Source organism: Somniosus microcephalus, chromosome 4 (genome assembly GCF_052327205.1).
Source record: "Somniosus microcephalus isolate GS21.2 chromosome 4, FLI_Smic_1.0, whole genome shotgun sequence".
NCBI lineage: Eukaryota > Metazoa > Chordata > Chondrichthyes > Squaliformes > Somniosidae > Somniosus > Somniosus microcephalus.
The window spans coordinates 207,408,853-207,433,759 of NC_140990.1; the positions used below are offsets into that span (position 1 = coordinate 207,408,853).

Genomic DNA, 24,907 nt, shown 5'->3' on the forward strand with positions numbered 1-24,907 from the left:
CAGTCAGGCTCTGCAAGGTCTAGCTGAAGCTGTTGCTTAGCTACAGAGACGCTTTTAAGCTGCAGCCGACTGTTTTGAAGCTGTTGCTAAGCAACAGGGTTTGTTGATTCACATGGAGCTCAAATGCTCCGTATGTTTTAACATTAGCGCTGGTTTCTACGGCAGTTTTGATGGTACGGCACCAGCTCGGTCCCGTCAGTGCCGGATACCAGAAAGTTTCCTGTACAAGGTAAGTGGTCAATTAATTAAAATTAAAACATTTTTTCCCACAGGTTTATTATTTTTAAATACTTTAAAGCAAATTAAGTTTATTTTTAGCCCCGTTAGAATATTTAAAAAAAAATTTCAAAAATTTAAATTATTGTTTAAAATAGTTATTTAATGTAATTTATAGTTTATTTAAAAAATGTGATTTAAAAAAAAAATGTATTTGAAGGTTTACTGCTATTTTGGGGCCATAGTATTTATAAGTCTTGACAGGTCTTCCTGTCAAGTCTTATGAATGGAGCATTCCCTGCTCCGATTAGCTGCCCATGGCCCACGTGATCCCAGGGGACGCATCGAACTAACTGCGCCTCTGGGATACGCAAGCACTGCGCGCCGGCAGCTGGGCCAGGCCCCGGATCGGAATTCCACGGGGCTCAACTGCCGGCGCGCAAGGTAAGTGCAGGTCGGGAGCTTGCACCCGTGGGAAGCCCCCGACCCGAATTTCTGGGCCAATGATTGTTTCAGGTCAATGGCCTTTCATCAGAGCTAATGACAGATGCTGCCTGACCTGCTGAATGTTTTTCAGCATTCTTGTATTTTTATTTCAGATTTCCAGCAGCCTCAATATTTTGCTTTTGTTTCAGTTATTCGTGATAGTTGTGTTGTTCTGCATATCTAGCTCAAATAGCCTACCCATTGGGATAAAATCTAATCTCTTTGTTATTTTGAAGACCTCAATCATATCCCCTTGAACCATACGTTTTTCCAGAGTTGAGAGCTCAGCTCTCTAATCCTGTCCTGATTACCAAGGGCCCTTAAATTAGATATCACTCAAGGAGCCCTCCTCTGAAGCTTTTCTGAGGTCTTGATATCCCCACCATGTGAGGGGAACAAAACCGTAGTATTCTAGATGCAACCGGACCAAGGCCTTGTACATGGAAAGGATTCTACATCTAGTTTTATTTTTAATTCCGCTAGCTATACATCCCAGCATTCTATTTGCTTTCACAATAGCTTTGCAGTGCTGGTCAGACCTAGAAATTGGATATGGCCCGAAAACGGGAGGTGTCCTGGCCCAGCGCTATTTAGCTGTGCTGGGTTAAAGTGGACAAGTAAAATGCAAAATTCATGCTGAGTGCTCACTTACATGATTATAGTGCTGATCTCAGTGTTTAACGCGCTGCTGATCGGCTTACCGCTCAACAGGTGGGCCAATATCGGGTGCAGTCTAATTGCAAGGAATGTTTGGCCCAGGCTTTCTCCACTACTTAAAGGGGAGGTGCTTTGATGCAGCAGCACCTCATTGTCATTGTAGTTGGAGCTCGAATTGGAATCACACCTGAAGTTGGAAGACATGGCTAAGCACCAAAGAGAACAAGCCCGAAGGTTCTCATTTGCAGCTCTGGAGGCCCTGGTGGTGGACATGGAGAGGAGGCAGGCTGTCTTGTTCCCGCAGACTGTATCAGCCCCTACAACAAGAAGGCTCTGGCAAGAGATATCTGGATACGTGACAGCCAACAGTGTGGTCCCCAGAACATGGATACGTGGCAGGTCAAGGTGAGTGAAGGCTTCAGCAAATGCCATAATCCACTATCTGCACCACAAGTCTCACACACTGCTCAATGCACCACATCCCCATCACTCACCTACCAACAATCTCTACCTATCACCACTCAGATCTCACAATCATAGCTTCACTTCACCCTCACACACTTGCCACTGCTGTAACACTCTCAGCCACATCTCACACCTTACACACGCTGACAGCTATTCAACTATGGCTGGCACATCGCCCAAACGCATTGCACTACACACTTCCCTTTCTCTTGCAGGCCAAGGTGGCTCACAATCGCCACGAGCAGCGGCAGACAGGAGGCGGCCAAGCCGCAATACAGGTTTTGAGCCAACTGGAGGAGAGCGTGCTCAACATGATTGGAGGGGAAATGACCGAGGCCGTGGCTCTGGGCGAAGTTGAAGCCCTTGGGGACAATAACGGTATGCATCTCACTTACCCCTCATCCCACAATCTCTTCTCACTTACAAGCTGCTGATGTATGCCTGGATATCTTGCTTTGCACACCTCCCCTCACCATAACTCAACTCTTGTGCCTTTCTGCTTTCAGATGACCAAGATCTTCCACTTGCACAGTCTGTCCATGAAGCAATGGAAGAGAGCGAAGGAGAAGGCGGTGGCACACCATCACTGCACCTGGCACTCGCAGACACCAGCTCAGATACTGGCACTGTGCGGAATGTAGAGGCTAGAAAAGAAGTTGGATCTGCACATGATGAGGCATCGGGCACGTGTGGGCTGCAGCAAGGCCAAGGGGAAAGGGTAGCTCAGAGGCCAGCTCCCTGGAGGGATAGTTCTGTTGCAAATGACTCGGATGATCACCTTGATGGGGTGGCCTTCAGAAGAAGGGTGATGGCCATGTACATTGAAATGCTGGGTGCAATGGCAAGCCGGCCAGGGAACCTCTTGGCAATGTCAAGGAGCTTGGAGGAGTCTGGCTCCAACATTGGCCGGGGCTTTGCTCAGAGGTTGGAGCCCATGATTTCCAGGCTGGAACCAAGGGACAACTCCAGGAGAGCCCGTGTCGACCCAGACATGATGCCATGTGTGACGGACAATGTTGCAGCTGCCATTGCAGCACAGGCAGAAGTGACCCAACGTCTCAGTGCTGCAGTGGAAGTGCAGAGCACTCTCCTGCAGTCTCAGCTTGCTGCCACTCAAGCTCAGACTGCTGCCTTCGTGGTTGGGTTTACGAGCGTGGAAAGGGGCTTGCAGGGTGTCACAGCAGGCCAGCAATCTGTCCTCCAACAGATTGCTAGGAATGCTGAGGCGCTGCCCCAGGGGAGTGGCAGTGGGTCTGTGGAGCAGGAACCTGCTGTCCTCTCTCAGGATGACAGCATTCCTACTCCCACCACTGCCACTCCGCATTTGTCACTGCAGCTGCCTGTCGGCCAGCCAGTCCAGACTGCTGCCGCCCAGGAGGACACTGATATTCCGTGACAGAGGGATGGTATGATGGGGATGGGGATGTGGTTAGCAATGGGGATCTGGGGTTTCATTCACTGGAACTGGAGTCTGATGAGGCGTTCACGGACAGCCCGTGCTGAAGGGGGATTTGCTGCCTGCCTCCTCCTCCTCCTGCTCCTCTTCCTCCTCCTCCTCCTCTCCCTCATGCTGTTCCTGAGGTGGTCCCACAAGGGCTGCGCCCTCATGATGGCCAAGTTGCGGAGCATGCAGCAGACCACCACGAAATGGAACACCCGCTCTGGCAAGTACTGGAGGGCTCCTCCCGAGTGGTCAAAGCAGCGGAACCATTGCTTCAGCAACCTGATGGGCTGTTCGATGATGTTCCTGGTGGCAACATGGCTCTCATTATATGAGTGCTGGGCACAAGTGTTGGGGTTGCGGAGGGAAGTCATGAGCCAGGTGGAGAGCGGATAGCCCTTGCCTCCAAGCAGCCACCCTCTGGTTTGACCTGGTGCTTGGAAGATTGCTGGCACAACCGGACAGACGCAGGATGAAGGCATCATGACTGCTGCCAGGATAGCGGGCATTGACCACAAGGATGTGCTGGGCGTGGTCGCCAACAACTGCGCATTAAGTGAGTGGTAGCCTTTGCGGTTACGGAAGATCTCAGGATTGTTATGCGCCGACCGCAAAGCCACGTCGATGCAGTCAATGGCACCCAGCACCATGGAGAAGCCCACTATCTTGGCAAAGCCACATGCGCGTTCTTCCTGCTTCTCTCTGCTCAGCGAGAAGAAAATGTAGTCCCTTCTCCTGGTGTAGAGAGCCTCTGTGACCTCCCAGATGCAGTGATGGATGGCGAACTGGGAGATATTAGCTATGTCTCCTGCTGCTGACTGGAAGGATGCGCTGGCGAAGAAATTGAGGGCCACGGTGACCTTGAGGGCCACTGGGTGAGCCGTGGTCGCCCTGCTCTGAAGCTGCAGGTCTAGTTGCAGGAGGTGGCAGAGTTCTGTGACCACCTCCTTGGTGAAGCGGATCCTCCTAATACACTGCTCCTTGCTTAAGTGGATATAAGAGAAGTGCTCTCTGAAGACCCTAGCTGGGTTAGGCCTCTTGTTGAGAGCCCTTCTGGTCCTCCTCCTCCTCCCTCTGTGAGCATCTTCTCCTCTTCTTCGCTGCCACCGCTCCCTCTCCCGAAGATACTCGAGCACGAGGGGGACTGCCAATAGAACCCCCATGACTGTGAGCAGGTGTTGTGAGCAGAAGCCTTTAAATAAGAATGAAGGCATCTCCACTTGCCCCACCACTCCCTGTCATCTTAGAACCTTGAAAGAAGTTTATAAAGTTGCTGGAGTTGCAGAAAGTTTCACAGAGCCAGTCAAACTGAACAAATACGTCAACTGGAAGTTGTTGCAGATGATCCCTTTAATTAACACTGCTGGAGGCTCCTTACTGCTTGCAAGTGGTTGGTCAGCTGGTTGCAATTAACACAGATCGATAAGTTGAGCTGCGCACTCTAAAATGGCAGATCGGACGTCAGGTGAGTGTTGCATGCTTACTGACGTCACGATCTGCATAATCTCCATATCGCTAGCGAGTGCAGACATCAGCAGCGCTGCCGCCCAGCCGAACATGAACGCTTTTTTTTTGCTGAAACGCGCCTTAACAGCCAGTGCAAACACTACGAATTTCTAGGGCCTAATGTTCTGTAAACTGCAACTTGTAGGTCCTTTCCCTGCTCACAGCTTTGAGGTGCAACCTTGCATGGTCTATGAATTGCCCCTGCTCAAGTACATCTCGCTGCACCTGTCTATATTAAAAGGCATCTGTCAGATATGGTCCATTCTTCCATTGGGCATAAGTTCAACTTCAGCGGGAGCACAAAACAGGTAGTAGTGGTTCGGCTGCCTTTTAGACATCCTGCCCGACTTTCTTTTCCATTGACTTCAATGTTTAAAGGGCGGCCGATCTGTTACCGTCTATTTTCCACCCCCTGGCATAGTTGAATTTCACCCTCATTGTATCAAGGAATGCCTGGAAATGATTTATTTTCATCTAAGGTCCTAACTCTTGCACATATCTTTGTGTCATCTGCCCGACAATCGCGCATTTTGTGCGGCACTTTGTCAAAGGTTTTTGAAAATCTAGATCATAGAATCATATAACACGGAAGAGGGCCATTTGGTTCATTCTGCCAATGCTGGCTCTTTGAAAGAGCTATCTAGTTAGTCCCACTCCTCTGCTCTTTTCCCATAGTCTATAGATACTCAATATCAGCTGGCCTTCCATCATCCGCCAACTTTGCCAACTCTTCAATAGATTCAACCAAGGTCATTATCAAATACTGCCAAAGGATCTTAAATTTTGACCTTGTCCTCGGTTCAGGTGGACATTAAACATCCATGTGAAGGATAGCACTTCCAATAATGCAGCACTCTCTCAGTACTTCACTGAGATGTCAGCCTAGGTTATGTACTTGAGCTAAACGAGAATGATTTGATTGTAGTTCTCCAGCCACAATGCTTTCTCTGTAATGCTTTTTATTTGCAACATATTCAGACGAAGGCCATTTAAACCATTATAATTGTAATTCTACAATAATTCGTTCATCCAAAAAGACCCAACAGCCCCCCCCCCCCATTGCTGGCTACATCTCATTACATTTTACTAGTTTGAACCTGTGTGTCCTTGTCCTACTCTCACAATTTAATGAATCTGTTTCCCCTTGTCCTATTTCTATCACAATCAAATATATTATTGCAGATTAATTTTTTTTCATGTTACTATTACTCTCATAAACTTTCATAAGATCACCTCTCAGATGCCTCCTTTCCAGGCTGAGAAGCTCAAGTCTCTCCAGTTTGTCCTCATTACTCAGCCTGTTGACACTGGGGATCAGCCTTGCGACTCTTCTCTGCACTGCCTCTAGCACTTGAAGATTTAAAAGGTTTACTGCTTCCTGAAAAATTATTAGCAGATATTAAGAAATACCTGATTTTCTTCCTTCTCTACCCTGCTAAATCTTGGGGCTTTTTGTAAGGTATTACAATCTAATTAGAATTAACTCCTTTTTTGGTGACACGAGACTGCGATGTTATGTAAGTTGCGAACTGGACACAAGCATTTAATTTGGCAAAATGAAGGACTGTGTCTCAGTCTTCCCATAATGCACCTAAATTGACACCTCAGCGCAGTGCTGAGGAGGTGCTGCATTGTTGGAGGTGTTGAGCTTTGAATGGTTCATTTAACATCCACCTGAACAATAACAGGCTCTCCGTTTAAGATCCTATGGGACTATGTGAAGATGTCCCATAATTTAACAATCCAGTCGCATCATTTTTTAAATTTCAGCTACGTTTTTACCTTTTTTATATACAGTCCTCCACTTTTGCGTATTGTTTAATTCCGCAGTCCCTAACTACATTAAAAAGTATTACATCCCTACTTTTGTGCTAATTTAGAATAAAACTTATTATTTTGATTAATAACACATAACATACAGATGCCAAGGAACAAGGGGGGGTGGAAATGAAAAAATAGCCTGGCAGTACTAGCGATCCTTCAGCACAAAAATATTCTTTGACACTCTATCATGCAGCCAGTTAATGAGATTATGACTGAAAGTACAAGCAACTCTCTTGATGCAATTTCTTCAGCATTAGTAGAAGAAATAACACCTGAAGGCTAAAAATATGTATTTAACCAGAAAAATTAACTATCAGGAATGTGAACTAACTATAGTGTATTTGAATGATATCCTTTGATCTACAGGTTAGGGCTTTAAGGGAATAACGAATGAGCTGAATGGTATATATTTATTAATTATGTATAGTCGTGTTCAGTTGAGGAAATGGTTGCATGTTTCAAGGTGTTCGCCAATCATCAACATCGGTAGAGAATTCTGTGATACTGTTTGAACCAAATTTATTTCAAAGCAGCAAAAGATTTTTAAAACCGCCGAAGTAATGGCTCAAACAGGACAGAAACTGCACAGTAACAATGGGGCCCTGCCTGTATGGTACCAAGGAACTGAGGAAAGTCAGCTTATTGAACCAGTGTCTGGAGAACTGAAGAGTGGTCATTTATAGCTGTTTGCAAACTCTAGCTTTTGGGGGGGGGGGGGCATTTCGGATGACTTTTTTAAAAAGAAATATGGCCCAAATAAAATGTTTTATACTTTTACTTGCACCATGGTTTACTTGTTAAGAAAATGGTAATGGGCAAACTCTCACTGTAAAACCAAACTAGTTTGCATAAAGAAAGAGCCAGCATTTAGAGAGTGCCTTATAATAGCCTCAGGACATCCAAAATGAGATTAATTTTGAAATGCATTCACTGTTGGCTGCTGTGCTTGTCTGCATACAATTTGCACACACCAAAGTACGCCAAATAGCAATTGTTTTTGATGATGTTGGTTGAGGGAAGGGTGAACCCATACCATCAAACTTCTAATGTCATCAGCCATTATACCTCTGCCCATTGAAGTTTATATTGGTGATGATCTGGTGGCTATTTATTCATGATGTTGGGTTTTCTGTTTGTCTAGGTGTATTCATCAGTGACATCCAGTCTTTTGGTCTAGTTAGTATGCATCTATGACTTCTACTTCCCTGATGTTTAAAGAGCTGTTAGTCTATGTTGTTTTATTTCTTGGTGGACTAGAGGATATGCATCTGTGGTTTATATCACCTCTTTCATGTATTGGGATTCCATTCCAGCTTGCCACTGCCTCAGCAAGTAATAATCAACATTAGGTCTGAAAACACAAATAATATTTTTAAATGCTCCTATACAGACAAGGCAAATGTCATAGAAATTACTTACATGGCTAAATGCACATTTAATCAATATATGATGGTCACAAGAAGAGACTGTCCATCCTATCAAATCCACTCTTCCCCCAATCGATGTGTGGCTGTCTCACTACATTTCATACAATTAAGATTAATTCAGTCCTTATGTTTCACAGGTACAAAAAGTTTAGACAAGAAGATGAGTTTAGGACTTCGGAAGAGTCACAGCCCTCTGAAGACACCATCTCACATGCTACAGTCGCAGATGCCACAAGTGGTCTATCTAAAGGATATTGTCTGTTATCTGTCACTGTTGGAGCGAGGACGAGCTGAAGATAAGCTGGAATGTAAGTTAACTACTGTGAGTTTGACTGAATCAAACAACTGAACAGATACAATATTATGATTTCATTCTGGTAAGAACAGATTGGTAATTTTCCACAAGTTGCATCTATATTGCAGCTTCAATGTAGCAAATTGTCCCAAAGGGCTTCATATGGAGAGGCATTGGACACAGCAGAAAATGGGAGAATAATTAAGGATAGTAGCTGAAGATGTGGCCAAAGGTATAGGCTTTGAGGAGTATATTTGAAAGTGCAACAAGATGTAGCAAGGCAGAGGTGTTGAAGAGAATTCCAAAGTGCTATGGTATGATAACTGAAGCCTGTGCCCACGCTAATGGGATGGCAAGAGAGGAATGCACAATAGGCCAATTCTAGGTGAGCACAGGGTACAATTGGGATGTACACCTGGAGGAGATTTCTGGAACAAGTCCATGAAGGGATCTATAAACAAATGAGGATTTTGAAATCACTTAACTGGGATTGAATACAGGATCAATTGTGCAAAGCTGTAGAAGTTGATGAGCGCACAATCCCCAGCCAGAAACAGGCCTGAGAGGATAGTCCAAGAATAAAATTAGCCTTTTTTGTACAGATGAGCTTAGTTGAATAAGTCTAAAACTCCAAAACTAAACTTTGGAGTTGGGTCCATTCACACTGTTGTCAATATTTGTTTGGGTAGTTTGAATTTTCTCCTGCAACATGTGTTTTTCTTTTTTTGAAACAAACATACATGGCATTGTACTTGCATGGATTAGAAAACTTATGCTGGTTCTCTAAATTGATCTTGATTGGTCAAGTCATGAAATGTCCAAATCAGTCTGGATTCACCCAATCCAGATCCATTTGGATGAACTGTCTTTCATCCAGTCCACTGGCTGGAGCAGTTCAGAAAAGATGACTCTTCCTGGACTAGTCATATTTGGCAGGATCAAGCTAATGTGAATACTTAAATAGAAAAAAGTTGAGGTTCATGTAATGCCTGTCTGACAGCAAAATATAATATATGAACTCCAAGTTCCCTTACAAATCATTTCACTAAGTAACTACTCTAAACATTTTGAAGTCTGCCCTCTAAATCAGCCATGAGGATTATTTTAACACTTTCAGAGGAAAGCAATGCTTTGGTGTTCATTGATGACCTAATGGTATCAACAGTATATCCAAGACCATTGAGTAGTGATTTACCATTGATAAAGTAATTTTATTGAATTATTTACATTTGTGCTATCAAAGTCCAGCTTCCCAAAATAAATTTGGTGTTCTTGTACAAGAATTGGTATTACAACCAGGCACTAATTCTGAACATTTTATTGACTGGGAGAAAATTAACAGCCACTTGGACAAGCATGGACTAATAAAGAAGAGCCAGCATGGATTTGTTAAGGGCAAATTGTGTTTGATTAACTTGATTGAGCTTTTTGATGAGGTAACAGAGAGGGTGGATGAGGGCAGTGCAGTTGATGTTGTGTATATGAACTTTCAAAAGGTGTTTGATAAAGTACCACATAATAGGCCTGTTAGCAAAATTGAAGCCCATGGGATAAAAGGGGCAGGAGCAGCATGGATACAATATTGGCTAAGGGATAGAAAACAGAGAGTTGTGATGAATGGATGTTTTTTGGACTGGAGGGAGGTATACAGTGGTTTAGTACTAGGACCACTGCTGTTTTTGATATACATTAATTACTTGGACTTTGGAGTTCAGGGCACAATTTCAAAATTTGCAGATGACACGAAACTTGGAAGTGTAGTAAACAGTGAGGAAGATAGTAGTAGACTTCAAGAGGACATAGACAGGCTGGTGGAATGAGCAGACACATGGCAGATGAAATTCAACACACAAGTATGATGCAATACATTTTGGTAGGAAGAATGAGGAGAGACAATACAAGCTAAATTATATAATTTTAAAGGGGTGCAAGATGAGAGAGATCTGGGGGTGTTTGTGCACAAATCTTTGAAGGTGGCAGGACAGGTTAATAAAGCATATGGGATCCTGGGCTTTATAAACAGAGGCATAGAGGACAAAAGCCAGGAAGTTATGGTAAACCTGTATAAAGCACTAGTTCGGCCCCAGCTGGAGTATTGTGTCCAATTCTGGGCAGCACACTTTAGGAAGGACGCGAAGGTTTTGGAGTGGGTACAGAAGAGATTTACTAGAATGGTTCCAGGGAGGAGGGATTACAGTTACATGGATAGACTGGAGAAGCTGGGGTTGTTCTCCTTAAAGCAGAGAAGGCTAAGGTTCTGACGAAAGGTCATCGACCTGAAACGTTAACTCTGTTTCTCTCTCCACTGATGCTGCCTGACCTGCTGAGTAATTCCAGCATTTTCAGATTTCCAGCATCCACAGTATTTTGCTTTTGTGTAAGGCTTAGAGGAGATTTGATAGCGGTGTTTAAAATCATGAAGGGTTTAGATAGAGTAAATAAAGAGAAACTGTTTCCAATGCTGAAGGGTTGATAACGAGAGGGCACAGATTTAAGGTGATTAACAAAAGAACCAGAGGAAAAACTTTTTTACACGACGAGTGTTTAGGATTTGGAATGCACTGCCTGATGGGGTGGTGGAAACAGATTCAGTAGTAGCCTTCAAAAGGGAATTTCATAAATACTTGAAGGAGAAAAAACTGCAGGGATATGGGGAAAGAGCGGGGGAGTGGGACTAACTGGATTGCTCTTCGAAAGAGCAAGCGCAGACTCGATGGGCTGAATGGCGGCCTCCTGTACTATACTAATCTATGATTCTACGATTGCTGCAATTTTGTAATTATTCACTGTAATCCTCTGGATAACTTGTAAAGAGAAACATTTTATAATACAAATTTTATGTACATATTTGTACTTGGCCATGACAAAAATAAAACATCAAATATAAAATATAGGAAAGAGGTCCAATTTTTCCAACACCCACACCATCTGGTAGCCTTTGTGAAAATATTTGCTTATATTGTAAGCCTAGACTCTGAAAATTCATGTCCTTGTTTCCAATGGACCATTGCGTAAATACAGTATAAATTCAATCACCTTGGAGTGAGACCAAATTAAAAAGGCCACCCCCACTGTGCTGGATTCAACCTGAATTCAAACTGTTTTGATTTAAATCAAAGTCCAAATGAAAAATAATTTAGCTTCCCCACTGTTTGCTGCATATGGCACTGCCATTTTTTAGATTGGCAAAATACATGATCAATCTGGGGGCATGGCATGGATGCTGGTCTATATGTGTAAAGGTCTGAATCTAATTAACTGCTACATCTTGTAGGGAAAGGGATACTGCACTGCCTCTAATGTCACTGCTACATATTCATCCTTGATCTACTGTTCAAATACCCATCTTTAAACTTGTAAACGTAAGTCTATCCACAATACCACCTGATCAGTATCCCTGACTACATGAATAGTCCCAATCCCTTTACACTGAATACTGTAGTAAAATACTTCTGCATATGCAAACTTGATGTTCTCTGACTTGGTTTTATTTTGTTTTTATGACTATAGTTCTCTGAGGGTTTGGTTTGAAAGCCTCTAAAAGGTTTTCTGATGCTGGGTGATCAGATTCTGGGCAATCACAGCTGTATTGTCTAGTAGTAGGTGGGTTGGACAGGAAGAATTATAGGGATAGTAAAATACTGCAGATGCTGGAAATCCGAAATAACAACAGAAAATGCTGGAAAAACTCAGCAGGCCAGGCAACATCCGTGGAGAGAAATTAGAGTCGACGTTTCGGGTCGAAACCCTTCTTCAAAACTGAAAAGGAAATGAAATAGATCGAAAGGAGGGCTGGGGAGGGAACAAAAGAAGTGAATAGACATTAAGAGGTATTCAAAATGAGACGAGATGGTGATAGGACTAGTAAAGAGACAAAAGACGGCTCAGATTAGGTGTGAAATGTACTGGCAGAATGAGAGGCAGCTGCCATGTAAAAAAAAAAGAGGAAGTGGGGGGGGAGGGAAAACCCAAAACAAAGGGGTGGGGGAAAAAAATATATAAGTAAAAATGTAATAGGGGCCGAGGTTATGATCTGAAATTGTTGAACTCGATATTGAGTCCGGAAGGCTGCAAAGTGCCTAATCGGAAGATGAGGTGCTGTTCCTCGAGTTTACGTTGAGCTTCTGTGGAACAATGCAAGAGGCCGAGGACAGTGAGGTCCGAGTGGGAATGGAGGGAGGTATTTTACATTTTCTTTTTGTGCAAACATGAAGTGGATTTAACTCATGTCAGCATTGAAAATTGACCAAGCCTTGTTAAGTGCCTCACTCTACAGGGTGTTGTTTTTATACATTTCTAATTTCAAAGCAGAAATATAAACTTATTTTTAAATGAACTCATCTTCTCTGAGTGTCCAATCGCGCTCTCTCTTTCTTTCCTTCTCTCCCACCCCCGTTTCTCTGTTCCTATCTAGGTCCCCATCTCTGTCCTTCTTTCTCACTCTGTACAGCAGAGTACTAGCGCTATAGGGATTGCTTAGTGGAAATGCAGTGAATGTTCAATGAATTAAATAACCAAGGCAGGGATGGCTGCTAGGAACATTTGCTGGACACTTGATTTTTTTTTAGGGCTGTTGAGGATCTGTCTGGAAATATGTTGTAGTTATTAATTGTGTTGGCAAGATGTAATGGTACATTGGGGTCAAAAGGAAATGGGTGATATTAAGGATGATGATGAGGCAAGAGGTACAGTCTTATGACAGATATTCTATCACCCAAATCCTCTTTTATTTCTGAAAGGTAAAGCCATTATAAAGGTTATGCTTACTTTTCAAATCACAGTACATTGCTGGTATAAATAGGTAGTTGCTTTTGCAAAGAAACTTTGGCCCGGAATTCACTGCAATGGCGATATTGGCGATGGACGGCAAAAGTTAGACCATTGTGTTCCCTAATCCCCCAGGGGCGAATTCATGCCGCAATATGCTGTAAAAATAATTAGAATACTCCGCAGCGAGCATAGCGGGGATTGGGAGCGGCTAATGGATGGTTAAGAATCCATTTTGCTCGTTAATTCTGCAGTAATTTCCACCTCATTTGCTTGTTTATTTATATCTGGCAGAAAATTACTAAGATCTGAACGGGAATAAATATTGGCATAAGACCAAAGATTATTAGGAAAATAACAGTTTTACTGTAACTCTTGCACTGTATCATGAGGAGCTGTGGATTTTAAGAGTGCTGTACTTTATCCCTGATTGACATCAGAAAGTGATTTCAGAAGCAATGCAAAAAACAGTCACCCCAATTTCACAGTGTTTCAAGGATTACCCTAGTTTTTTCGATTACTGTATCCAGCGAGAAATATATATAAATAACATTCACATTTGCATTACATTAAACTTTCAAAAGCGTGGGCTCTGCTTTGATCAATGATCAAGAAAACTTTGAGTTCAGATGGCAGCTATATTATAATGCCCAGAAGCGACGTTGCCTCTTTTAAATGGGTTCCTGTTATGGTTCCTGTATACTCGGCCCACCAGCGCCACTCTGGAATGGTCTAAGTGGCTGTGGCGACCACAGTAGCTTTAATTCAGTAAACTCGAACTCGTCATTGATATTAATGGGGGCGGGGCTACGATAATTATCTGTTCAACTTTTTCAGTCAGGCACGGCGCAAGAGTTTCGGGAACATACGGAGTGACATAAGTAATGGTTGAAGTTACTTGCACCATAATTTCCTGGAATTTTTTGGCTGTAAACTGAGCCCTGCAACGTGGTGCAAGTCTCCAGGAAGTTCCGGGCCATTAATATGAGACCGCCACTTCAAGGTGTTTTCATTTAACTCATTATAGTTGATGGTGGGCTGCCACCAAAACCGCAGCATGCTGAAAATTGGGATTTAGCACTGGTCACAAGTATAGTTAATGGGGGCATTAATGATTTTTATTTTGATTTCTCAACACTATGGTTGACTTTTTGTGTTTTAGCTTATACAGGTTTCATTTCTACTTGTGCTGTTTTGTGTTGTACAGTAATGGTTTAATAGTGTGGCAAGCTCATTGTGCAACTGCAATTCTTTGTTTGCAGAATGCTCGTGGAGACATGAAACAGGGCACAGCTGTTATCTATTGCCTGTGTCTCAAGCTTATCACAGTGTTCTCTCATATAGGTTGAATAAATGCTGCACTCCAGATACGTCAGGTAACCAGTATTTATTTAACAGTTTATTGTAATATCGGTTATATCCACTGTATGCAAAAGAATTCTCATGGAGCTTATTAATCCAACCTGACTTTAATGCATCTTTATTTCAGAGGATGGTTAAACTAATAACTGGAGGTGGGAGGTTTTACTGCCACAAAATGTGGACTTTTTGTTCTGCGGCTTTTAAGTTAAATCAGCTGTAACTTTTGGCTAGGTCTAAATTTGCAGCAGCAATGAAAACAGCATTTTCCACATGGCGATTGATGATGAGAATTAAGTGCTGATCCAAATTAAAATGTGTAAACTGATATTTAGCACCAGTTTAGACAGTGGCGTCACAATAACGGCCATTTCATGTACGACTGAAATTGGTTTGCCCTGCAATACAATGGGATGATTGCACCAACAAGAGGGAAAACAAACATAACTGGAACAGTGTAAAAATTTGGTCGCTGCCAGCCCACCCATGCTACCTACGGGAATGTTGAGGCACGTGCAATGTCTTATTACAATATTCATCATTTTCGCACTAGATTTTAATTTCAGATTACCCCTTTTTTAGCAGATATTTGGGAATGCTATTATCTGCAACACCCAAGGTTCAAATGACGTTTTTTTTTTTTGTTTTGCAACATGTTTGTCTTTTCTACTTGTAAATATATTTGAACACAAAATATTAATCTCACCTTCATGCGTATGACCTTATTAAAGGCACACCTGGTGTAGAGAAAGGAAATGAAGATGACTCATTGACCTGGTTTGACAAAGGTACCACAGTGCTCAGCATGGGATCATCACACTGTGAGGGGGGAGGGAAGCAATTAAAACAGGTTATTTTATAAGTTAAAGTCTGTCATGGTTTAAAAGTTGACTTAACAGAGCAGTACTGTAAATATTTTAATCATACAAGCTATTAGAATTTTTGACTTGGAATTAAAATGATTACTACTATATCTGAAAGTGGCAGAGAATATGAGCCCCATGAGGCACTGTATGGGCCGCCTTTTCTTCTTTGTGTGGATGTGGGAGCAGTTCAAAAAGCTTGGCCTTCCTAGAAGATCAAACATTGGAATTTTATCCAAGTTTTCTCTTCAGGATGAGCTTTCTCTTTCCCTCTCTTTTCTTCTTTCTTTCTGTCTCTCCTTCCTTTCATTCTATCTCTCTCTCTCTCTCTCTCACAAACACACATTCTTATAAAGTATCCTCATTTACTTTAAGTCGTTAAGCATTAACATCTAAGCATTGCTTTCTGATCATTTACACAGGATACACAGAATTCACCATTTGGGGGAAGTGAAATGTACTTGGGGAATTATCCATTAAAAAAAAATGTAATCTACAACTTGCATTTATATAGCTCCTTTAACATAGTAAAACGTCCCAAGGCACTTCACGGGCATTTTCAAAACAAAAGTTGACACTGAGCCACATAAGGAGATATTAGGACAGGTAACCAAAAGCTTGGTCCAAGAGGTCGGCTTTAAGGAGCATCTTAAAGAAGTAGAGAAGTGGAGAGGTTTAGGGAGGGAATTCCAGAGCTTAGGGCCTAGGCAGCTGAAGGCATGGCTGCCAGTGATGGAGCGATAAAAATTGGGGATGCACAAGAGGGAATGGATAATTAAGGTGGTGGATGGGGTGCCAATCAAGCGAGCTGCTTTGTCCTGGATGGTGTCGAGCTTCTTGAGTGCTGTTGGAGCTGCACTCATCCAGGCAAGTGAAGAGTATTCCATCACACTCCTTACTTGTGCCTTGTAGATGGTGGAAAGGATTTGGGGAGTCGGGAGGTGAGACACTCGCCGCACAATACACAGCCTCTGACCTGCTCTTGTTGCCACAGTATTTATGTGGCTGGTCCAGTTAAGTTTCTGGTCAATGGTGACCCCCAGGATGTTGATGGTGGGGGATTCGGCGATGGTAATGCTGTTGAATGTCAAGGGGCGGTGGTTAGACCCTCGCTTGTTGGAGATAGTCATTGCCTGGCACTTGTGTGTCGCGAATGTTATCTGTCACTTATCAGCCCATGTCTGAATGTCATCCAGGTCTTGTAGCATGCGAGCATGGACTGCTTCATTATCTGAGGAGTTGTGAATGGCACTGAACACTGTGCAGTCATCAGCGAACATCCCCATTTCTGAGCTTATGTTGGAGGGAAGGTCATTGATGAAGCAGCTGAAGATGGTTGGGCCTAGGACACTGCCCTGAGGAACTCCTGCAGCGATGTCCTGGGGCTGTGATGATTGACCTTCAACCACCACAACCATCTTCCTTTGTGCTAGTTGTGACTCCAGCCAGTGGAGCCTTTCCCCCCCGATTCCCATTGATTCAGTTTTTCTAGGGCTCCATGATGCCACACTCAGTCAAATGCTGCCTTGATATCAAGGGCAGTCACTCTCACCTCACCTCTGGAATTCAGCTGCTTTGTCCATGTTTGGACCAAGGCTGTAATAAGGTCGAGAGTCGAGTGGTCTTGGCAGAACCCAAACCGGGCATCAATGAGCAGGTTATTGCTGAGTAAGTGCCACTTGATAGCACTGTCGATGACACCTTCCATCAGTTTGCTGATGATTGAGAGTAGACTGATGATGGCGGTAATTGGCCGGATTGGATTTGTCCTGCTTTTTGTGGACAGGACATACCTGGGCAGTTTTCCACATTGTCGGATAGATGCCAGTGTTGTAGCTGTACTGAAACAGCTTGGCTAGAGGCGCGGCTAGTTCTGGAGCACAAGCCTTCAGCACGATAGCTGGGATGTTGTCGGAGCCCATAGCCTTTGCTGTATCCAGTGCGCTCAGCCGTTTCTTGATATCACGTGGAGTGAATCAAATTGGCTGAAGACTGGCTTCTGTGATGGTGGGGACCTCGGGAGTAGGCTGATATGGATCATCCACTTGGCACTTCTGGCTGAAGATGGTTGCAAACGCTTCAGCCTTGTCTTTTGCACTCACGTGCTGGGCTCCACCATCATTGAGCATGGAGATATTCTTGGAGCCTCCTCCTCCCGTTAGTTATTTAATGGTCCACCACCATTCACGACTGGATGTGGCAGGACTGCAGAGCTTTGATCTGATCCGTTGATTGTGGGATCGCTTAGCCCTTTCTATAGCATGCTGCTTCTGCTTTTTAGCATGCATGTAATCCTGTGTTGCACAGTAATTAATTTTGGCTGGTTGCAAACATTAAGCTTCATGTTTTTATTTAAAGTGAGCAGTTTGTTCTAAGGGCTTTTACTAGTTTATTAAGAAATAATCCCCCTCATGGCAGACAGATTTAAACCCATGTGTACTCAGCAGCATTAGCTTTGAATCACATTGAATTGGTGCAAGGTGCTCTCTTATCACAGTAGTAGGGGGTGCGGGGGAAGATGAACCTGGAGTCCGATTATACTAACACGTCAGTGTTGGTGAGATAGTGGTCGTATAACTCAGGTACTCTGACTGAACCTGGAGCCCAAAAGGTTTAATTTCCTACTTGCTGAGCTTCAGCTGCGATTTTGCCAGCGCTCAGCAGATCTGGTTGGTAGCGGATCAGCTGTGAAATTTTTTAATGATTGACAGCGGGTCAGGAAACCGCTGGCAAAACGTGCACACCTGCATTTTCCAATGTTGGGTCTGCCAGCGCTGAGCAATTCAAATCATTAGTGGCTTGTTTATAGCCGCTTAACAATGCTTTTTTCCCTAGCTTTTTGGATTTGGCAGGTCGCCCACCGGTTCCCCGGTGTGCCTAGACCTCACCTGTGAAACTAAGGTGGGAGGTCATTGGCCATTGAATAAGCTGATGAGTTGACAGCTTCAAATGTCAAGTCAAAGCTCCCAGCTGATTGAGAAATGTTCCCTTAACCATTAGCTTCTCTAAACTGCATTTCCACTACGGATTCAGAATGCTGCAAGTCTTTACACAAGTCTCCATCCAGTCTAACCTCATTACCTCTCCCACCATTGACAGGTCACTTCTGTCATCTCTACTTCACCTGCCATCTATTCCATCAGCATGGGTGCACTTTATACTCTCTCACCTTGGTCCTCAGAATCTGACCACGATCAGCCCCAACACCATCACCAGGCACACCAGCAGCACCAACAACCACACCAACCTTCTCCGCAATCACTTGATGCTTCACAGGACAGAGAGCATCAGCACCCGACCACATTGCTGCCCGGGACACCAGGGATAGCCTCACCATGGCCAGATTTACTTCACTTGACGCTGCACACCCTGGCTGCCACATGATGCGCCAGGTTGGCACCACCCCACACCAACACCATAAAGCATCCCTACAATGCCCAAGCCGTTCCTTTCACATGCATCAGCATTGCGGGGGGTACCGTTATGTCTCACCATTCATTGTAACTCACTAAGCCACTTCCAAAGGTGCACACAAATCTGTCTAAGAATGCCAAGTGTTGAAAATAAAGATTTCGATGTTTGACAGCACATTAACACAAACTTCACATGAACATTGACTAAAACACACAAGTGCCCACCCTTGTGTGTTAGTTGGTATGATTAGACTAGCATGAGGGTGAATGTGAGTGGTGGCTAGTGAGATGGGGAAGTGATGATGTAGATAGAGAGGGCTGGTTGGAGGTGCAAGGTAAGTTGGTGTGAGTAAGAATGTGCAGGAGTAGGGTAGGGAAGGCAGAGTGATGGGGATGTGGTGAGTGGCACAGCAGGATGAGGTAGAGTGTGGCTTTGCAGTAGTGTTTCGTGACCTACTGAGATCATTGAAATGTTTGCGCCACTGCAGCCTGGTCCTCCTGACGACATCCCTGCTTGTGTCCTCCTGTGCAATGTGCAACCAGGCTGCGTTGGTCTCCTGGGGAGGTCTCTTCGCCTATTGGAAGGGAAGAGAACCTCCCTGCTTGCTATGACTCCCTCCATAAGCATATGGAGTGAGTCATGGGAGAGCCTGGGTGCAGCCATACACCTCTGTGCAGCGCTTGTCAGTGTTTGCAGCACCTCAATGCTAACAAATGTCAAAGTAAATTTGTGCATGGTCCCTTTAAGGAAACTGGCTGATGACGTATCATCAAATGATGTAATTGGACCCGCTTCCATCAATTGGCCAGGAAACTCACTGGGCGGGGCTTAACAAGCCCAATCAGGGAAAAGTCATGTCGGTGGCCGGATGGAGTCTGCAGCGAGGCAGCGACCTGCCACCGACGTCACCCGCCAAGGTAGGGAAAATCGCGACCTTTAACTCCAGTGTCAGCAAAGCTGGACTGAGAATGTGCTCCGGAGGTTTGGTGGACTTTCTGAGCAATTTATAAAGCTAAGTAGAGGTTTTTAAAAATGTTGTCAGTATAACATTGAAAGTTTACCAGCCAGGAGTGGAGATCCGTGTGTACAAGTGTCAGCTCTCTCCTGATGGTAGCACTGTGGATTTCAGCCCACACTGTAAAGTGGGTGCTCCTGGCTGCATGGTACAATTGTAACATAAAGTCATCGGGAAGATAGAGAAGGTGTGAAGAGACCAGTAAAAGTGAACTGGGACAGATCAGTGGACAGCAAGGAACACTGACTGAGGAATGGGAAACTTGGCAGCTGACCATTACACAGACAGATGGAGAAGTGCTTTTCACAATGTGCCTGTATTGCTAATTAACTTGTGTATTGATGCAGTGAACAGGAGAAAAAAGGTGCTATTCCGATGTGTAGCCAGATCCAGAACTCATCGTATTCAATTAAATAATGAGATTGTATAAAGTCACCCAAATCTACTGTTTTTTAGATGAAAATCGGTAGAAACTGACGAAAATTAGCAAAAGTTGAAATGAATAACCAAATTGCCTTCCAATGCCTAGATGGAAAGTGGCTGTATTGCTATGTGCTATTGTACTGGAACAATTCATTGATTTGAATCTGCTGTTAGCACTATTGCCACTAGGTAGAGCTCCAACACAACCAAAATAATGGACCAGATTTTGCTGTAGCAGGGCATCTAACAGCGTCTATCATTAGTCATTAGTTAGACTTGTCACTGTACCCTTCAGCTAAAAAAAAATGTCAAAGTTGCTGAAAATGCCAACTGATAATGGCGCAACAAGGGAAACAGGGCATCTGGGAGCTGAGTGAATAGGGCAACTGACAGGGTATCTCCTTAACCAATCCGATTTAAAGATTGGGAAATAAACAACAGAATGACTGAGAAGGAGGGTGAATTAAAGGAGGTGAATTCAATGTCAAATCAGGTACAGAAAGGGAAAGAAAGATTGGATTGAGAGAGAAAAAAAGCAACAGACATGAAAAGTAAGAAAAAAATTAAAATTAAAATTGACATTTTTTAAATCTTCCTGAAAAATTCACGAATGAATTGAGACTCTACACTTGTACTAGTTAATTTTCAGTGCCAGAGAGGTTGATTGGCAATCATTAACAATTATCATGTTGTTAAAAGGGTACTTACGCTATTAGCCTATACTATCTGCAGCAGGTTTAGTTTGTATCTACCGCGCAAATACAGCAATTTCACAACATTCAATGTACGGCAATGGTGAGGCATACAACAAAATGCCGTTTTCGCAAAGCTAATGGCAGAGCGGCGCAAATCGGTCAGCAACCTTTGGGTATTGGCATTTAATCTTGCAAAAATAACGCCGAGTACCATTAGCCTAGCTGTTATTTTGACAGCAAAATCTGGCCCAGAATAAATTGTATAATGTTCCTATTTGCCTTAACAAAATCTAAAATTTACAAATATGCATCTCCTTACCAACTACTGACCTAACTACTGAAAGTTAAAGTAATCTTAAAAAATAATCAGTGTCATTTAATTGTGTAACTTCGGAAATGTTTTACGGGTTGGAAAAATATAACGTTGAATAAAGGTATTTCAAAGTGAGGTGGTTTAATTATAAACGTTTCTTGGGAAGATGCATTAATCTTAGTTCACTTTTACTATGATGAATGCAAAGACCTGGTAGCTAATCAACTGGGTCAAATGCAAATTCAAGTTCCCTAGTTTGATCACGAGCTCTAAATAGTACCTGGTGTCAAATCCACACATGTACGATCGTGAAAAGGCATGTTTGCAATAGGTAATGTACAAATACTGTAGTTGACAAAATGATTATCGATAGGTACCACAAGAGTAAATGACATCAAATGATTATAAAGGTCTTGAAACACCAATGACATTTCAGTATGAGCTGCATGACAACTCAAACTAGCTGTTCGTGCTTTGGTGAAGTCTTATATAATGTAAAGTATTGAGTAAAACACTCTCTCTCACACACTCACCCCATTACTCTCATATACATTTAGGGGGAGAAATTGAGTGTAGCCCCGTTTGGGGTGCCAGCCTTGCCAGGGCGCTAAAAGTAGTGCCCCGGAAACATTCGCGCCCGCGCACCGGAAATTGAGTTGTTGCGTCCCAAAGGGAAGCGCGGCGCTACTGAAGGCGCCCCACATCCCTCTTGGGGCGCTGCGAGTGAATATCGTGGCGCTACGTGCCGCTGCGGCACGTCGCGCTGCGGTATTGCAGGCCTTCCCTTCTTAAAGGGGAGGGGCCTTGTGCAGCGCGACCTGGGGCCCAGCTGGGTCCCTGAGGATCGGGAGTGCAGGCAAAAGAGCCCGGCACCGAGCAGAAGTGCCGGGCTCTTGGCGTGCAGCCGGCACTCCGTCGGGGGGGGGGGAGGGAGGTGTTCAGGAGGCCGGGGATGGGAGCGCAGGCAGGTGCTGGCAGGCGGCCAACAACAAAAATGGCCGCCCCGCACCTCGCCTTTAATTTGCGCCTCCCCGGCCACAGGTAGGCCCCCCCCCCCGAACCGGTCGGATATAGTATCCGGCAGTAAATCAGGGGGCGCTGCCAAATATTGCGGCCGGGGCGCTGCGCACACTGATGACATCATCGGCAGCGGTGCAGCGCTAACGGTTAGCGCCATCACTAACGTCCCGCGGAATTTAGCGGGAGGCGTGGGCAGTGCCGCGCCCGGGCGCCAGTTGGCTTGCGACCCACTTAGCGCCCTCTTAAGGCGCTAACAGGTGGCGCAACCTACTGAATTTCTTCCCCTTAATCTCTCACTTAGTCTTTTACTCAATCACTCACTCAATCACACTTTCTCTCTTACTCATTTGTGCTTTCTCTCTCACTGATTCACTTGCTCTTTCTCTCACTCAGTAACTCACTCCTTTTACACTCATTCACTCACCCAGTTTCTCACTCAAACTGGTCTCTCACTCATTCTCTCACTCACTCACTCACACTCAAGCCCATGCACTTATTCACTTGCACTCTCATTCACTCACACACACTCTCACTTTTCACTCAGTAACTTACCCCATTTACCTGGGGGAGAAAGGGAATTGCACCCTGATCGCAGGGTGAGAGAGGATTGTACTCCTTTTCATTCTCTCTCACTCTATCTGTTCTGACCTGTCTCAGTGACTTGATACTCCTCCCATCTTGCTCTTTTGTTCTATGGGACTCCAGAGACAGACCCTTGCACTCACCAGCAGCACAGTGTCAGCAGTCCTACAGTGAAAGTCTGTCCCCAGAATCGACGCCTGAGGTTCAGCCAAGACCTGAAAACCGGGTGGTCTTCCCCCCGGGACAGATTCGCACTAACTCCTGGTGCTGGGACTGAGTGCCTGTGACTCTCTCTTTACCAGAGGTAAATATTTTTTTTAAACAATATATAGGCGGGCTGTCTATTTAATGTATGACAACGAACCGACAGAATAATTAAATAACCCCCCTGATTGTGCTCAGTGCTATATTGCACGTCAGTGCGTCCCGTGGAGGGTAAGTGGATCTGTTCAGGGCCTCGTGCAGTTGCACGACCCTAACACTGCCCCCCCCCCCCCCCCATATCTATCGCCACCTTCTGCAAACCAACCTCAGTCGGCTATTAACTATTTCCGTAGTAATTTAACAGTATAAATTTTAGAATGAAAAGGGTCTGTGTGAGTAAAAATTTTAGCGGGGGAGAAATTGGCCTCCTTTGCGCCTCCCATTAGCACCTCCGGGGCGATAACGAGGTGCTAGTGGCTTACCAACCGGACATGGCGAAATTACCGATGATCGTGAACTTCCATGGCGGGTTAGCGCTGGCGCTAAAACTTACCGCCTCGATCTCCTGCGCCCGGGAGATGGTGATGTCATCCGGTGCGCAGTGCCCCATTATCACCCCAGATGTAAAATTTGCTTCCGCCCCCTGCAGCATTGCCGGACGACGTCAACAGCAGCTGCAGGAGGCGTGGTCACCTCGGCTGGTCGCTTGGGGAGCGCTAATTAAAGTCAGTGGTGGACAGGGAGGCCAAAAAATAATAATGTCCCCAGTGTGCTGTATTTTGATTGTTTTCCAGCCCGCAATTGATCAGCCCTGCACTCTCTTAGTGTGCTTGGGGCTGCTATGTGCGTATCGCAGGTGCCGTCAACGACCATTCCCAGCCCTAGCCTTCAATGACCGCAGCATTGGCCCTTCCCTTTAAGGGAGGGAAGGAGCCTGTAAAACCGGCAGCGCTGCACGGAACATTGTTACCGCCCCTCTCGCTCCCGTTAGCGCTCTAAGGGAAGTGGTAGCACTTGATTTAACGCTCTACTTCCCTCTTGGAGCGCTAAACCGGAAGTTCCCATTGGAATCAATTGTGTAGCGCCCGGCGATATGTTTGTGCTCCCGCATAAGTTATTGCCCCAACACAATTTCTAGCTCCGCCTGAAACCGGCATTTGCGAGGTCCCTATGTGTGTGTACTCACCCGTAGGAATCGGAAAATACGGGCCATTATCTTTACTGGGCATACTCTTTTGATAGGTACATAAACAAATTGACTGTAAATTAATAAAACTTTAAAGAAAACTTAACAAATCAAATTATAATTTTGTTGTCCGAATTGATAATGCACTCCAGTCCCCGCGGCGCCCACCGGTCGCGGAAGGACTCAAGCGTGCCAGCGCTTTACTGGGTGTACTCTTTTATTGGGTACTTTAAACAAATTTGACTGTAAATTAAACAAACTTCAAATGAAACTTAAACAAATTATATTAGAATCTGATTGTCCAGGTTGATGATGCACTCCAGTCCCCGCGGCGCCCACCGGCCGTGGAAGGACTCGAGCGTGCCGGCGCTTTACTGGGTGTAACGTGTAACTGGAACTTTCACTCGGAGGGCAACACATGGTAAAGTTGAGACCAGCTGGCCAGATGCAGAAATCAGGACTGAGAGTTAATCAACTGGCATTTTCTGTAATAATTAATTATTTTCAAGCAACAAAGATTACCGTAGGAAGACTCCAATACATGAAACTGCCATTAGTCTGGGCAAAACTACAATTACAAATGGAGGTAGACTTTCATCTAGGACGTTTCTTAATACAACTGCTGGAATAAGGGTCGTTTTGGTGAATCTTGAATTTGCACAGGTCATTTCAATAGAGATCTTATTGCATTACAATGTCAATGAGATAGTCAATAGTTGATTGAGGAGTTTTGATTATGGCAGGACCCC

At 44.4% G+C, this 24,907-nt stretch overlaps 1 protein-coding gene across 5 annotated transcripts in view; it reads left to right on the forward strand.

The window, feature by feature from the left end:
• Positions 1–24,907, forward strand: part of LOC147120179 (diacylglycerol kinase beta-like) — a 752,216-nt gene that overhangs the window by 321,932 nt on the left and 405,377 nt on the right. For all 5 annotated transcript variants that reach the window (XM_085985737.1, XM_085985736.1, XM_085985741.1 and 2 more), the window contains one exon: positions 8,160–8,330. In XM_085985737.1, the coding sequence (XP_085841863.1) occupies positions 8,160–8,330 (171 nt within the window). The remainder of the gene's footprint in view (positions 1–8,159; positions 8,331–24,907) is intronic.